This window comes from Acanthisitta chloris, unplaced genomic scaffold, assembly GCF_000695815.1.
Source record: "Acanthisitta chloris isolate BGI_N310 unplaced genomic scaffold, ASM69581v1 scaffold1886, whole genome shotgun sequence".
NCBI lineage: Eukaryota > Metazoa > Chordata > Aves > Passeriformes > Acanthisittidae > Acanthisitta > Acanthisitta chloris.
In genome coordinates, this window is record NW_008679544.1 from 1 (window position 1) to 16119 (window position 16119).

General features: G+C 56.2%; 1 protein-coding gene across 1 annotated transcript; it reads right to left on the reverse strand.

The window, feature by feature from the left end:
- Positions 1–1595: 1595 nt before the first annotated feature.
- On the reverse strand, positions 1596–16119 carry TRPM2 (transient receptor potential cation channel, subfamily M, member 2). The gene is given in 32 exon segments (XM_009077320.1): positions 1596–1721; positions 1990–2106; positions 2589–2690; positions 3154–3259; positions 3420–3506; positions 3765–3866; positions 3957–4033; positions 4520–4671; positions 4983–5070; positions 5647–5734; positions 5850–5982; positions 6130–6308; positions 6534–6717; positions 6950–7121; positions 7274–7406; positions 7498–7616; positions 8169–8385; positions 8387–8628; positions 8761–8906; positions 9174–9303; positions 9941–10078; positions 10472–10822; positions 11103–11224; positions 11446–11548; positions 11902–12102; positions 12258–12319; positions 12951–13131; positions 13667–13833; positions 14248–14428; positions 14902–15070; positions 15526–15611; positions 15925–16119. Coding segments are annotated over 32 exon segments (4656 nt in total).

Sequence of the window (16119 nt, forward strand, 5' to 3'; positions counted from 1 at the left end):
ATGGGCTCTTGGAGGATGGTCTCCTGTTTCTCTCTTGGCAAAGGGAGACCAGGAGCAGACATCAGGGCATATCTGCTGCAAACCCTTCCAGGGATCAACAGACATCCCTTGACGTGTTCAAGGCCAGGCTGGATGGGGCTGAGCGACCTGGTCTAGTTGAAGGTGTCCCTGCCCATGGCAGGTGGCGAGAACAAGGTGATCCTTAAGGTCCTTTCCAACCCGAACCACTCTGTTCTGCTATGATTCAGCTGTCATTGGGGGTGAGTCTGCAGGCAAAGTGAGTCTGTGTAACAAGGTCTGGGCCCATCCTGGAAGCATGCACCAAGCATGGCCTTCTGGAATGGCCCCTGGTTAAACAGCCATAAGACACCACCAGGCTGTAGTTATAGTTTATTGAGCTGGGTTGAATACATTGCCAGTCTGAGCCCCCTCCCCTCACCAAGCCCCAGTGCATCACAGGTGAAGCTGCAGTTGTGCTGTGGTGGCCACCAGTGTGGGATGAGCAGCCTTGGCTGGCCAGTGCCTGATCCATTGGGAGAGGATGGGGGAACTGGAATCGCTCCCTGAGCAGTCCCAGGCATAACATGTCATTGTGGGGCTGTTCTGGGTGACTGGGAAATGTCTCCACTGTGCCTTGTTCTCCCCATGGCAGGCAACAGAAAATGTGAGTGAAAGACCCCTTAAAAGTAGGCATGTCTGGGATGGACACACTGCTGTCCCCTCTGCTGTCCCTACCTGACCAAAGGACCTCAGAGCAGGGATCACCTGTGTCCCAGCAAGCTGTCCCTTTCCACCCATGTGCACAAGGGGATGGGGAGAGGCAGGTGACATTTAGCTGGTGCCTTAGCTTGGACAGAGGGAAGGAGTTCAGCTTCAAGCCAGTGCTCAGCATGGATACATGCAGGATGGATTATCCATATGGGGCATGGCAGGTGGGCCTGTGTGCAGCTATGAAACCATAGATATTGGAGCCAAGAGCTGCTCACACCTTCAGAAGTGCTGGATCGCAGCTCAGGACTATGTTGTTGGGCCTGAGGCAACCGGAGATTTGGGAACAGCTGCCACAGGAGTTGACTTGCAGGGCAGTCAGGGCATTTAAGTGCAAAGAGCCCATCCTTCCCCAGAGCAGTCCTTTGGGATCTGTGGCAGTGGGGCTGCCAGGGCTCAGAGCAGGAGCAGGAAGCAGCAATGGATATGCTGGTGGAGAGGTAGCTGGGGCTGGAGAGCCCCGGTGGCCACCCCGAAGCCAAGAGCAGGTTTGAGCTAAGGGAAGGATCACCTCACATGGATAGCCCTGTGCCTCTGCGTGGCTCAAGCCCCAGGCTAGTTAGCTGTGGGCTGATGTGGAAGCACCAAGACATAAGCTGGGGTTGAGCTTGATGGCTTGGGTGACTGGGATGCACTGCCCAGGCAGACCCCTGCCCCCAGGGAGGGAACACTTTTCCTCCCAGAGACCTGCAATGTACATTCACAGAGGCACCAAAATACCTCATCTCCAGCAGCTCCCATGGTCTCTCAGGTGAGCTGGGGTGGAGCTGCAGGTCCCAGCCAGCACCTGATTTGGGACAGCAGGAGCCCTGGCTGTGCTTGAGTCCTCAGTAGTAGGCGCCGAGGAGGGTCGAGACCTTGTGCAGGAGCAACTTGTGGTTGGTGTGCAGGGGGATCCTCTTGTCCAGCACCTGCCAGCGGATGCACAGTTCTGGGTCGCAGCCTTGAAGAAACTGGAAGGGAACAGAGATATCATGCACATGCTGCTGGTTTGGGGCTGTGCCAGCCACGCTCAGCAACACCTCTAGTCCCCATCCTCCTGCTCTTTCCTTTTGGGGCACACACTGTGGTACCACTCCATGTTCATCCCCGTGTTCTCCCCCCACTGCATGCAGCCAGAGAAGCCTATTCCTGATGAGATATGGGTCTGGAGACGTGGCTCCCCTGCCCCAGGGCCACTGAGAGCCGGGTCAGAGAGCCACAGGGTTAACAGCCCTGTACCGAATTCAGCCTCTTCATCTCCACGTCGTTCTGGTTGTCAAAGTGCACACTGATGGCCACTGTCTCCACCCAGGCATTGTCCGTGTTCCGAGGGTCATCGAGGTACCCCTTGTGTACCTGTGCACAGTGGAGGAGTGGCCACATCAGTGGAGCCTTCACCATCCCTCTGAGGGCACCAAGAAGCCCTGGGGGTGGTGGAGCATCACCTGCAGCACCCCTGCCCTGCTGGAGACCAGCACACCATCCCTGCTGCAGCTGGAGCCATGGAGAGTGACCCTGGTGTGGGCAGCCCACCCTGGGGGCTCTGGGCTGCTCCCCGACCCCAACACATGCATTACAACATGTCTCCAGCTCCCCCAGCCATTCTGCTCCACTGGGAGCAGTAGCCAAGGAGTGACACACCCTGCTCTGGTACCCTGGGACACCCACGTGGCCTTGTCCCTGCACTGTGGTGATGTTCCTGTGTGCCTGTACCACCATAATACCCATGTGCTCCTGTACTGGGGTGATGCCTGCATGTCCCTGTGACACTCATGTGCCCCTGTACCAAGGCAATGGCTGAATGTGCCCATAGTGCTGGGAAACTTGTGTGCCCCCACCTCAGTGCCTTGTTTCAGCAAGTTCTGGAACTGGGGCCAGAACTCCCGGCGCAGGATCCACTTGAGCTTCAGCGGCAGCGTCTCACCTGGCTCCAGTGACCCCTGTGCCAAAGCAGGTGTCAGCTGTGGGACCTGCTATTGGCCCAGCACAGCCTCCCTCCCTGCCACCAGCTTGGCCATTGGGCAGTGTCACCACTGCAGAAGGTGGTGCCCCTCCCTTCCTCCTTCCCTTTCAGCTCTGCCCAAGCAGATGTCTGAGTTTGCCTGATCTAACCCCTGGACCTCTTTGCCAAAGGATGCTTTGCCAATGGCTTAACATGCCCACATGATGGATGTGAGAACTGAAGGCAAGGAGGAGGGAGAAGAGGGAGACAGAGGGTCAAGGTGGGTGGTGTATGTGATGGGACCAGCGTTCACACAGCACTCTTGGCATGCAGAGGGGCAGAGAGACCTCCTCAGCCAAGGCTGCAACATGTGCCTGTGATTACCACATCCCTCCCTGCCTCTCTTCACTGCTCTTATCTCCCTAGCCCTTCTGCAGCAGCTGGTTTCCCCCAGCTCTTACCCCAGGCAGAGCCCAGACATCTGACAGTGGGTACTGGGCTACCAGGACTTCCAGCATCTTCTTCAGGCTCTTCCTTATAATGGATCCATCCAAGTTCCTCCTCCAGCTGCAAGAGAGGTTCCTCTGATGCTGCAGCTGGACTCTGCACCCCACTGCCCAGTGGTGGTTTTGACCAGGTCCCAGACTCTCTAAAGTGGCTCCATACCTCTTTTTCCATCCCACATCCCCAGCTCCCTGCTGGAGCAGGACCCCTCTGTGTCACTCACCGGGTCACGATGGGGTGCAGGGCATGGTTGGGCCCGAAGCAGTGCAGCCTCCCGCGGCCTCGCAGTCCTGTCCTGCCCATGGGGTTCCTGGCAGGGGGAGAGTGAGGGGGCTGGGACAGTGCACCCCTATACCACTGCACCCCACCTCTTTTGGGGTGCTGAGGTGTTTTTTTGGAGTGTCATCCCTGAGGACAATTCATGCCATTATCCCTGCCCCACCATTAGCCGTAGGGAAGCAGAAATGGGATGGATGAGCCCAGGCATCCCTGGACTCTCCATCTCCTGGTGCTTTGCCTCCCACTGGGCACCCCAGCCCCCAGTGAGCCCCGTGGTGGTGGCACTTACAGTGGCAGCCCATCCTGCACAGCATAGAGGCCGTGGAAGCTCTGCCGGTCGATCAGCCCATCCATGGTGTTGTAGTTGATCTTCAGGAGAGACTCCAAGGAGCTGGGGAGTGGGAGGCATCCCGGCAGGGAGGGCTGGCTGTGCCACTCAGGGAAGGGGTGGAGGAGTGGGGATCCATGGGGGAACACTCACAGGCTGAAGGGATCCTGCACAGCCATGTCCTTGTGGTCAGCTGAGTAGGCAGGAGGGTTGTAGAGAGGGAAGTCCACCTGCAGAGCATGTGGCTGTGACAGGACTCCACTGTATCCATGCTCTGGTGGCAGACATGGACTGGGACCCCTAAGGACACCTTATGCTCCAGTGTCTTCCTGTGCCCAGTTTGTGGCATCACTCCCCAGGTCCTTCTGCTGGGGCCTCAGCTTAGGGTCTTGGCCAGAGGGCACATGGCCCTATGAAAGCCAGTGCTGGACCCTCTCCCTCACCCTTAGCCAGCCCTACTTTAGGAAATGCAGAGACAGATGGTTGTAACCTCTGTCTTACAACTGAGCATCCCTAGGCCTGCAGATCCCAGCAGGAACAATACCCTTTTCTCTGGAAGAGCCTCGGACCAGCTGCTCTGGGAAGTCACTTGTCCCAGGGCTGGAAAGAACAGGAGCTACCAAGTGGGATGATGGGTCTGTTCTTCTTCCCACAGCCATTGGGATCTGCCCCATGCCCCCTCCTCCCAGCCCTACTGTACAGGTCACAGCTCCTACCTCCCAGGGCACCTTCTCATCTGGCACAGGGAAGCGGGGGGTGTGAGACCCTGGGTACAGGAGGTGTCGGGCAAGCACGTGGTATGGGGGCCGGATCTCCTCAGGTTTCCCCTCCAGGTCAACCTCCTTGGTATCTGAGGCTTTGGAGAAGCCTGTGAGGTAGACACAGACAGCAAGGTCCCACAAAGCAGGGCGCTGAGTCCAGTGCTGAGGACCAGGGCTCTGCTGAGGGGGCTGGCTGAGTCTTTCCATGGAGACGCTGATGGCCCCTGAGGACCTGGACCCTGGCACCTCTTCTGGCAGGTCCTGGAGGAAACCCCAGGGAGGGTGAGAATGGCCACAGGAGCCACCAAACCTCCTAAGGCCAAAGGAACCTCTGCCTGGCAGAGGGGTGTGAGGAGCATCTCAGCCCTGGTTTGGGGCCACTGGTGGAGGGTCACTGGTGGAGCTGAGCTCTGCTTACCCATGGATGGCACGTCCTCGCCTGAGCTGAAGCCATTGCCCTGCAGCGTCTGCATCATCCACCTCAGGGCCTGGGCACTCTGATGTACCTGAGGTGAGACAGGAGAGGGTCATCCCCCAGGCCCCTGATGCCCCTGAGCACTCTGGGATCCATGCCTGGCAGGAGGCACCGCTGTCCCCAGCACTGACTACTGGTCTCTGCAGACAGCAATGATCCTGTCTGTGTTTGCCTTGGGAAGCCATCTCCAGGGAAATATTTTTACAATGCAGGTGGAAATGGAAGTGGAAGCAGGAGATGCCAGGGCTGAACCAGCTCCCCGGGTACCTCACTGCTTGTGCAGGGTGTGACAGGTTCATAGGGAGGGGGCAGAGAGTCTCCATCTCCAGAAGGTCTGGAGAGGCCAAAAAGGAAACCTGGGTCAGCTCTAACTGTTTGGGTAGCCCGTGGAGACACTGACTCATCCCACCACTTCCCACCTGTGTCCTGTTCACTTTGGAGTCAAACAGAACATTTCCCACAAAACTGTCTCCCTGCAATGCTACTGGCAAGGAAACTCAAACTGTCTGAAGGGGGATTCATTCCAAGAGTCTTTGAACTTGGGTTCAGTTGACTCAGCCCCTGGGAAATCTCACCTTTCTCATGTAGTTGCTCTGTTTTTGCTCACCTGGTCTTCCAGAGACCCCAGTCTCTGCTCCACCACCCCCGTCCTCTTCACCCGGTCCAAGTCCAGCAGCTCTGCCAGTACATCAACCCTGGAGGGACAGTACAGACTGGAACCCCCTCAACAGCCACCCCTGCACTGATCCAACTCTTCCCTGCCCACAATACTGGAGAACAGAGGGTGTCCCTGTCTCAGGAGTGCACTACCTCTGTGCAATGTCTCGGATCATCTGCTCCGTGTTCTCCTTCTCCTGGCACAGCTGGTGCTGCAGGTAGCTCTCCTTCAGGTACATCTCCCACGAGAGGAGGGCAGCTTCTTCATTCTTCTCCAGCTTTTCCTCTGCCAGAGGGAAGGAACAGCAGCACAGTCAGATCTCTGGGCATCCCAAACCCCAGGACCATAGCCCATGTGCCCAGCCTTGTGCCTCAGCACAGCCATGTGCCCTGAGGAGGGGGCAGTGGGCAGAAGGGAGACCCTGGTCCTCACTGAGCCTGTGGTGTGTGGCTGGTTGGCGGAGCAGGCCACGCTGGACCAGGAGCTGCAGGTGGTTGAGGAGGATGAGGGGTGGGGGCGCGGGTGGGCGGCCGTGGTACTCCTCGATCAGGTCATGCCTCTGGAACTTCCAGATCTGATCCGTGTGCTCCTGGACCTGCTGGAAGGTGTAGCTGGGGCAGAGCCCAGGTGTCAGCCGTGCAGTGGGGATGAGGGGGCACATTGTGTCTGAATGGGGTCCCAGCTCTCATCCAGGTCCTCATCAGCCCTGGCCTGCACTTGCTACTTGAGCCCTATCTCTAGCTCCCCAAAACAGGATCCCAGTACTTCCACTATATCTACAAGCCCCCAGATGGGATCACACTGCCTCCATCCTATCTGTAACTCTCCAGACTCACTTGAACATGGCAATGAGGAGGTTGAGGAGGAGGATGTTGGTGAAGAGCAGGTACAGGCACAGCAGGATGACCGTCAGCCACTCCGGGAAGATCGGTTCCTTGTTGTCCTCATTTGTCTCTGGGCACTTGGGCTTGTGGGGGTCAGTCCCATTGGGGCTGCACTGGTCAATGTTGAAGTTGACCCCTGTGGGAGAGCACAGTGTGACTCCATGGTGGCCAAACCTCTGAAAGTCGCCAGCATTCAGGGAGCTTAGCACTGGGCAGGGATTTGACCTGGATCTGTCTTATCTCAGGTGCTCTGCTCACTGCCACCTGTGTGGGACTTTCATGGGCCAACACAGCATGAGTTTGGTCCCTCAGCCTTGTCACAGCCACCCTGCTCATGCCGTGTGCTGTCACAGGCTGGTGTCCCTTACCATCAATGTAGGAGGGAATTTGCCCAAAGATGGTCAGGTAGGAGTGGTAGACCACACCACGGAAAAGCCACTCCACACGTTCCTCGTTGTGGATCAGGATAGCCTGTTTGGCCACCCCAAAGGATACCACCCACACTGCCAGCAGGAAGAGGAAGAAGAAGACATCCTTCATCTGCAAAGACAGAGGGGAAGAAAAATTTTGTTCTAGATCACACTCCACTCCAGGATAGGTTAACATGGGTGGCACATCCACCCTGTGCAGGCATCCTGCTGCTCTCGCAAGATGGTCCAGCTTCACCCCAGCAGGATGGAGGGAGCTCTCACCATGCGCTTCACAATTATGATCTTGGGCCCCAGCGTTTTACTGACTGTGAAAATGTGCATCAGGCGCAGGCAGAAAATGATGAAAGCCAGGGACAGGATGATGCGCCCTGGATATAATGTTGATGGGATCAGCCTGGGCACAGACAAGAGGAAAGGAAATACCTCAGTAACACCAATCATAGCAGCATTTAGGCTGGAAAGTGCTATCGAGCTCTGCAGCTCACCTGCAAGTCAGCCCTGTGATAAAGACTAGGATGGCACAGATATCCAATTTATTCCAGAAGTCCTTGATGTACAGGGAAGCCATTTTCACGACCCCGAGCCCATCTGGATCATAGAGCATCTGCTGGGAAAAGAGGGGTTGGGTGTAAGATACTCCTGTGCCTCATAGAGGGGAGGGAGCACACGGATCATGTGGCCATCACTGGACCTTTTTGCTGTCCCAAAGGTAACCTGAGCCTATGGGGTGTTCTCTAGGGGCATGGAAGGAGCATGGGGACACCTGGGAAGGAGCATGGGGACATCTGGCACGTGGGGTTCTTTAGGCTGGTGGAGAAAGGCACTGAGAGGTTGAAGCAAAACCTGAAAAATCTCAAACATCAAGCAAAGCCTGGAAATGCTGCTGGGAATTCATCTAAAGGAGGAGGTGCCCCTTCCAACTCGTGACATTCCCAAAACACCATGTTCTTCTGCAAGAACCCAGGGCTGGGCCAGATGCAGCCAAGTTGATCCTCCAACCCCAGAGATGGGGGGTCCTGTGTGCTGGGACCTCTCTGAATGGATGGTGACATGAGAAGCAGCGTGGGAACGTGAGCTGCATGGGACCCCCCAGCAGCACCCAGAGGGGTCACTCCTCCTCTCCCACCTCCCAGCCTCGACTCTGCCAGCCCCTCACCTGGCGGGTCTCCTCGCACACCAGGGAGAAAAGCCAGACGTAGATGAGGTATTCCTGCCAGGATGGCATTGGCTGGAAGTCAACCATCAGGATGTATGCGAAGAGCAGGAGGAAGGTGAAGTAAGAGAGGATGTTCATGAGGAAGATGACAACGGGTGCCGTGAAGAAGGCTCGGAGGCGCGTCAGGCAGCCCATGGGCTGCAGCCTCTTCTCCCTGCTGGGAGAGGAGGTGGATGTGGGCTCACCTGCCCAAGGAGATGCCACAGCAGCATCCCCCAGTCAGCCACAGAGTGAGGCTGGAGGAGATCTCTGCCTCAGTGCATGTGTGCCCTGGCTGCCTGCAGTACCTGAAGGTGACGAGGTTGGTGTACAGCAGGGGGAAGAACAGCATGCACGCGATCACCCGCCAAAGCCCGTTGTCCACACACAGCTTCCCCCACCAGACCTTGGTCAGAAAGGCCTGTGAGGAGGGAGGAAGAGGAGTGCTGGTTAGAGGGGATGAAGGCCAGAGCCCCACTGCTGCCTGCAAGGAACCCTGGATCCTGGGGACACTTGGGCACATGCCTTCCAAGCACTGGTGCTGGAGACCCACCTGGACACCCCTATGGGACACAAAATTCATGTTCTTGGCCTCCAGGGCCAGCTGCAGACAGGTTGTCTTCCCCCAGGCTTCAGAGACACGAGTGAGAAGCTTCTGGGCTCTCACTTCATCCTTGCGGTAGCAGTCTGTGAACACACCTGGACAGACGGGTACCAGGGAGATGAGGCTGAGCTCCAGGGTGAGACCCACAGAGTCACCCTTTGCAGCGGGATTGGGACATTGCACCACACAGTGGTACCCTCTGCACTCCCACTAGCACCCAAGGGGTGGGGTCCATGACCCCAGCTGTGATGATGGGACCCCTGTTTGGCATTACCCATCACTTGCAGACACCTCCTGGGCACAGTTTGCCAGCTCCACAGGGTGCAGGAGCAGTTCTGGGGTGCTGGTGCCCTACTGCTCACCGATTGCCTTGTGCTCAAACTGCTCAGCCAGGGCCAGCATGTCATCAGTGGTGTCTGTGTCATCCTCCTCCTTGGCCAGCTCCTTCAGGATTCTGCTGCAGGCCAGTGCGGCCGCCATGCAGTCCTGGCTCTGGGACAGAAGAGGACAAGGACAGTGTGAGCACTGTCAGGTCCCAGCACCCCTGTCAAGCCCTCCCCAGCTCGGAGGATATCCCAAGCAGACTGGTGCTCAGGATGGACAGCTTGCCATTACAAAGCTGAGCTGGAGTCCCCTCTGGGTAATCCACTGCCACAGGGAATATGGGGACAACCCCACCCTCCTTGTGGAACATCTTGGATGGTGGGATGGAGTGACAGCTCAGCGTGCTCACCATGCTACCAGCCACACTGCCCCTTGTCCAGGAATGCTGTTAGTGGGTGGAAGCCTTCCCCACCCTAGATGCTATGCCCCTATGTCCTGCCTGTGGTGTCCTGAGTCCTCTCTCCACCTTTGCAAGGAAGAGGTCACTTCTGGCCCAGCATTATCCCCTCTTTCCATTCTGGCCAGGAAAGGAGGGATCTGGTCTCATGGTGTGGCTGGGGATGGACACCAAGTGCCTTCAGGCTGTCTAGGTGGCTCCTGTTTGGCTGGAGTGAGGCTTGGGACAGCTCGTGTGCTGTCACAAATCCTAGCAGGTACAACCCTTCATTCCCTTCGGGGCTGGCTGGTTTGGTTCCATCTGAGCCTCTCAGCTGGGACCACCACCAACAACTCTGAGCTGTGATACCTGGGCCCAGATGATTTCTGCCAGCTCCTTGCGGTTCTGGACCACAGCCCAGATGAGCAGGTCACGGATGGGATCCATGGTGAAGGCAACTCGGCCAGCAGAGCGTTTGTAGAGGGACCGGAGACTCGACCCATGGACCTGCAAGGTGCACCATGGTCAGAGCTGTTCCCTCAGCACAGAGCCACCCAAACCCTGAGTGCTGCTTCCACCACCCATAGAAGGCACTTTGCCTGGACAGCAGGATGGCCAATACTGGACTCATCCTGGAAATGTCATTTTTTCATGTGGAGCTCTGCACCCACTCCACTGGGTCCTGCCCACCACTGTCATGCAGCCACATGGTGGTAGGAGAGTGGGAGTTGCACTTGGAATGTGGGACAGATGACTTGGGTAGGGTTTTCAGGGGCATTTAGTAGGATTATTCTGCAGGCAGAAGGACAGAGATCCAGCTGCAACCTCCAGGACAGCTCCCTGAGCCAGCAGTCCCCTCCCTCCTGCAGCCCTGCCACCACATAACCTGGAGATGCGTACGTTCAGCTTGATGTGCGGCACAGGGATGGAGAGCCGGGGCCGCTCCGTGTGCTTGGGCTTGGGGTACAGAGGCTGTGTGGAGCAGCCCAGCAGCTCCCGCAGCACCTGGGACACGTGGTGCAGTTGGAGCCTTGGCATTTTGGAGCCAGCTGTGTGCTCTCTTTCCTCCAGCAGCACCTTCTGCAGCTTGCTGTGGAACAGGCAGGATGGTACCAGGTTGTCGTAAAGGTAAACCAGAGTGTCCCAGGTGACAAACTCCTTGAGATGCACTCCCTGCTCCAGGAACAGCTTCACAAATTCTGGCTTGTTGGAAATCAGGGCAGCTGCCATCACAGGGTGGAGATCTGTGGGCTGGCAGGCCGGAGGCAGAGGTGAGCGGCTCCATGGCCTCAGAGCAGGACCTCACCACGCTCCTCACTTAGAGGTCTTATCCCTGAGCACATAAGGAGTTTCTGGATGTGAAAGAGCAGCAGCAAAGTACTAGGACTTGTGGGACATCCCCCAGAGACACACCAGTGGGTTAGAAAGTCATCTCCTCTGGCAACAGAGCCCCCTGCTCCCTTGGCTCCTGGTGGAGGGGTAGGGTAAGCCTGTAAGCCTGACCAGGCAAGCAGCACAGCTACAGCCTTACCTTCCAGTCATGGTCATCTGTGAAGATCTCGCTGCGGGCAATGTCCACCCTGTTCCAGGCCACAGCTAACTTCAACTGGTAGTCCCAGTTCTCACGACCGAAGTGGTCCTGGTTTCGAGATGCTGCATGCAAAGTGCATGTGTTAGAACAGAGGATCATCTATGTGGTGAGAAGACATCCCCTGGGAAACCTGGCCCTTTGGGATAAACATCTCTCCCTGACCAGCTCAGCATCACAAGGTTTGGGGACCCCTTTGGTGACCACCTAAGTCAAGCAGCTGCAGAAGGTGACTTGTGACCCCCATTCCATTCATCCCACCCTATCCTCCCAAGCAGCCCCATACCTTTGAAGAGGGCCTGGAGGATGGCCACATCCACATCCTGCTGGCCATATTTGCCCTCTCTGAAGATGGTCAGGAGCTGCCGGCACCGCACTATGTCTTGGATCTACAAAGAGAGTTGTGAGCAAGCAATCATCAGCAGCATCTCCTCCCTGCTTGTTCCTACAGCCCCCTGCCCTGTGTGGGGCAGTTCATTGCTCCCCTCAGGTTGCCTGCAGAACTTCTGTGCTGTGTTCCCCAGTCTAGCGGGTTTGATCTGAAACAGTCCCTCTCTGCCCAAAGGGAGCAGGTGTGGAGGGGCAGAGCTCAAGCCCTTGGAGTGCCCACCAGGAAAATGATAAGGAGGGCTGGGGGTACATGAGCCTTAAACTTCCTGCTAGGAGCTTTGCTGCTCAAGGGCCAGGACCCCTGGGGACCCCTTTGATGTCCACAAATCAGAGGAGCCTGCAAGGGACTCACCTTTTTGGTCCACTCCACTAGCTTGCTCTTAGTGAAGAGCTCGTAGGTGTCATGGAAGAGCACACTCAGCTTCTTCTGGATCAAGGCAATGGTTATCTTGGCCACAGGCAGGTTGGCCACCTGTGCGATGACATCGGCCACGCGCCCAGACCCTTCCACAATCACACAGGGGGTCCCATTGGTGATGGCATTGTAGATGGTCTGCAACAGAGCAGGGAGCTGGTCTTAATCCCATCCTGAGGCCAGCAGACACTCTCTGAGCCTTGGACTCCACCACTGCTCCCAAGAGCAGCACCCCAGGAAGGAGCTGCCCCTGCCACCGCCCTCTCCTCAGCCCAGTGGGAGCAGCTGCTTACATCGAGAGTCCCAGGGCCTCCTTCCAGCACCACACACACAATGGGGATCTTGATGGCAACACCTACAGGGAAGCAAAATCCAGGGTCACCTCCCTATAGGGCAGATCCCTGCCATGTGGTCCCCTCTGAGTGGTGGGGTGGGAAAGGCAATGTGGGGGCACTGTCCCTGACATGTCAGGCTTCAGGAGAGGGGGAGAAAAATCATGCCAGGTGATTGTCTGGCATGGCAGATCAGACACGTGGTGTGATTTTTGGGGCTGTCCTGTGCAGGGCCAGGAGTTGGACTCGATGATCTTTATGGACCCCTTCCAATTCAGGATATTCTGTGATCCCATGATTTGTGCTGCTAGAGCATGTGTGTGCATGCGTTAAAACCTTTGCACAATGACAAGATCCACCTTGGAGGCCCCTTATAAGCCTGGTCCTCTGGGAGAACCAATTCTCCCTGATCAGCTCAGCATCACAAGGTTTGGGGACCCCTTTGGTGACCCCATAAGTCAAGCAACTGGCAGAGAAAGGCTCTTTGATCTGTGTCACTGAGGATTCGGGTTCCACATTTATCATGTCAGCCCTCTCAGAGCCCTTGCCTGGATCCTCCAGGGAAGCCACAGCCTCTCACCGGAGCTGAGGAAAGACACCCTTACCAGGGGATGGCCCATCCCTGCCTTAGGCCAGGCTGTGTGTTGCTGTTACCTCCTTTCACTTTGGTCTGCTCTGAAATGAACTTCTCCAGCCTGGTCCTCAGGGGGATTTCCACCCCATACCTCCCGTGTGTCCCATCGTCCACCAGGATGAAGTGGGAGTGATTGCTGTCCAGGCATGACAGGCTGCCTTGATTCTCCTCATCCAGCACGTACTCAGCAGGGAAGCCACCCTGTAAGGTGCAGGAGGAGAGACTCTGGGAGAAGCCTGGCAGAGGAGCACCAGATACCCATAACAACCAGCATGTGGGGCAGGAATGGGCCAGCACACAGGGACAATCCCTGTCCCCCCACAGTGCTCATGTCAGCCTTGCACCAGCTCCACCTGCTCTCACACCCACGAGTCCTTCCAGAAGTGCAGAACCTATGTAAGACACTGTTTAGGGTGGAGGGGCTTCTCAGCAAATACCAGCCTGGGATCATCCCTGGAAGTGGTTAAGATCAGACTGGATGGGGCCTGAAGCAACCTGGTCTAGTGGAAGATGTCCCTACCCATGGCAGTGGGGTGGAACAAGAGGATCCTTAAGGTCCCTTCCCACCCAAACCATTCTAAAATTCTATGACCACTCCTGGTGCAGTTGGGTTTTACTGGGGCTGCCAGCCACAGCGACATCTAGAATCAGCTGTTCCCACCACAGTCCTTGTCAGAACTTCCCCAGCAGCCCAGGCATAGGCAAAGCAGTCCCTCTCCAGCTCTGCCTGGCTCACCATGGGGCAGACGAGGCTCTCCCGGTTGTACACGGTCCCCCAGGTGGCTATGCCAATGGTGACAATCTCACCCTCCTTGTGGCTGCAGCTCATGATGAAGTCTCGCACTGCCTCTCCCACCTGTTTCATCACACCAGCATGGGATCCCCCTGTGATGATCCAGGCTCCTGGGGGTCACAGAGGGGCTTGGGAAGGAAGAGGCTCTGCTCACAGCAATCTCCTAGCATCCCCCATATGGCTGCAAGTCCTCAGAGATGCTCTTTGACCCAGATGTTGTCTACCCTGCCCACTACATCTATCCAGGAGATGCCTTCTTCAGCACATCCCTTTGAGCCTGTCTGCAGCAACTGAGCAGGAACAGCCCATCCCCAGTGGTGGTGGTCTAGGCAGGAACCTCTGGGCCTCCTGGGCCATCTTGGCATCTCCAGAACAGCCCAGTTCACTGAACCTGACATGGCAATATGACAGATGCCTCCTGCTGCAATCACAGGGAGACCCTCTGTATCCAGATGACCTTCAAAGGTCCTTCCAACCCAAACTATTCTATGATTCTGTGATTTTATGATTCTCTGCTGTCTTACCTGTGGTCTGGGCCACTTTGACGAGTCCTTGACGGAAGATGTTCTTCAGCCTTGGCTTCATGATGAAGTTTTTAGCTCCCCCAGTGACTGAGATGAGCAGGTTGGGTGCGTCGAGGCCCCAGTGCTGTGTCATGAGGTGGTAGATGACCCGTGGAGGGGTGTCCGAGGAGACACGCACATACTGCAAGGAAGAGGAATCATACATGCATTTTGGGTATAAACAACAGGATCAGACTAACAGGGAACCTCCACCACAATTCCTCCTGTCCCAGCAAAGAACCAGGGCCTTCCCAACACCATTTCACAACAGAGACTTGCTGCTGCTCCTCCAGATCTTTGTCCATGACCATGTTCCCTTTTACTTCCCTGGGAACAAACATTCCCAAGAGGAACCTAAGGTTGAGGAATGGGAACAGCTGCTCCTTGAATCATGAGCCTCACAGCATGAAGATCAGCCTTGTGGTTTCAGAAAGGAACTGAGAGAGGTGAGATCCTGTTCCACCTCCTCCTCTGCTTGGGTCAGTGTTGCCTTTGGGGCATTTCCAGCCTTTCCTAACGTTCTCTCGTTCAGGAGGGAAATAATCCCATTCCATCCACCTTGACGAGACTCAAACACTGTCACCCCTTGCACCACAGACAGGAAAACCAGGTCACCTTCCCTGTCTTCTGCCCCAGGCCCGTGAAGCGAATATCACCAAAGGCATCCGTTGGCATCTCCTGGATGTGCCTGCTGGGGTCCCATTCCTTCCCCAGGAAGATGGGAGGCTTGGCAGCATCATCCAAGTGCTGTTCCCTGAGGTAGCCGCACTCACACACGATCCTCCTGCAACACACACCACCAGCTCTGCTGAAAACAGCCAAAACCCAAAAGGCAAAGCCCAACTTCAGCCCAGGCAGGAGGTGCTGGCATTCTCCTTAGGAACACCAAAGGCTCCACATCTCCCATACAGCACCTCCTCCAGCTCAGGACTTGTGCAGAAACAGAGGCATTGTTTGATGGGAATTCAGCAAAAAAATATTGTTATTTCTACCTGTAGAGGTTTAGGAGATAAATACTAAGGATGGAAATGACTGCCTGCAAAAGCATTGGAAAAGTTCCTCACTGGGACATGGGATCTCAGCCATGTGCTGACACACAGCAGGGTGAAAAAACAGTTCAAAAGGGATTTGTGAATCCCTGTGGCAGAAAGGTGGGATTTTCTGGTGCTGTAGCTATGTCACCAACCCCCTCTTCTGCTCTCATGGTAGGGGAGGGGAAGGAGGGACTGAATGACTTACCCAGAATCTGATGTCTGAGAGCTTTCAACAAAGTAGGTGCACTCCTTCTTCCGGATGTTTTCAGGAATCCAGGAGATGAGATTTTCCTGGGGGAGCCGGAAAAACAGCAAGGGGTCAGGGTTCCTGGAAAGGGCCAGAAGTTATGCCAGGGGCCAGACACCCTGGTGATGGGAGCACCTCTGGGTGCTTCTTTGGATGTGAAGGATGAAAGCTCCATCTCTATCTGTGAGGACAAAGCCAGGTGAACTTCAAGGGAAAGGGATGTGGGTGCTGGATATGTACCTCAGGTGTTTGGGGGTTTTCTGTCCATGCCTAAAACCAAACTGATCTGTTATTAACGCTGTTAATGAGCCACTCATTAACACCCCCTCCCCTGCTTCCAGAACTTCCCAAACTTGCCTTTTCATTGCTACCGGTGGGGAAATGTGCCTTCCGCCTGCTCCTCGAGACGCTGCTACTGCTCTGCTGCAGGTTGGGGACCACCTCGAAGTCACTCATCTCCCTGGGGTGTGTGGCAGGGTCATCTCCTCTCTCAGGGCACACCTTGTTCAGTTCAGAGGGAAGCACCTTGGCGCACCGGCCCCGCGCGGACAT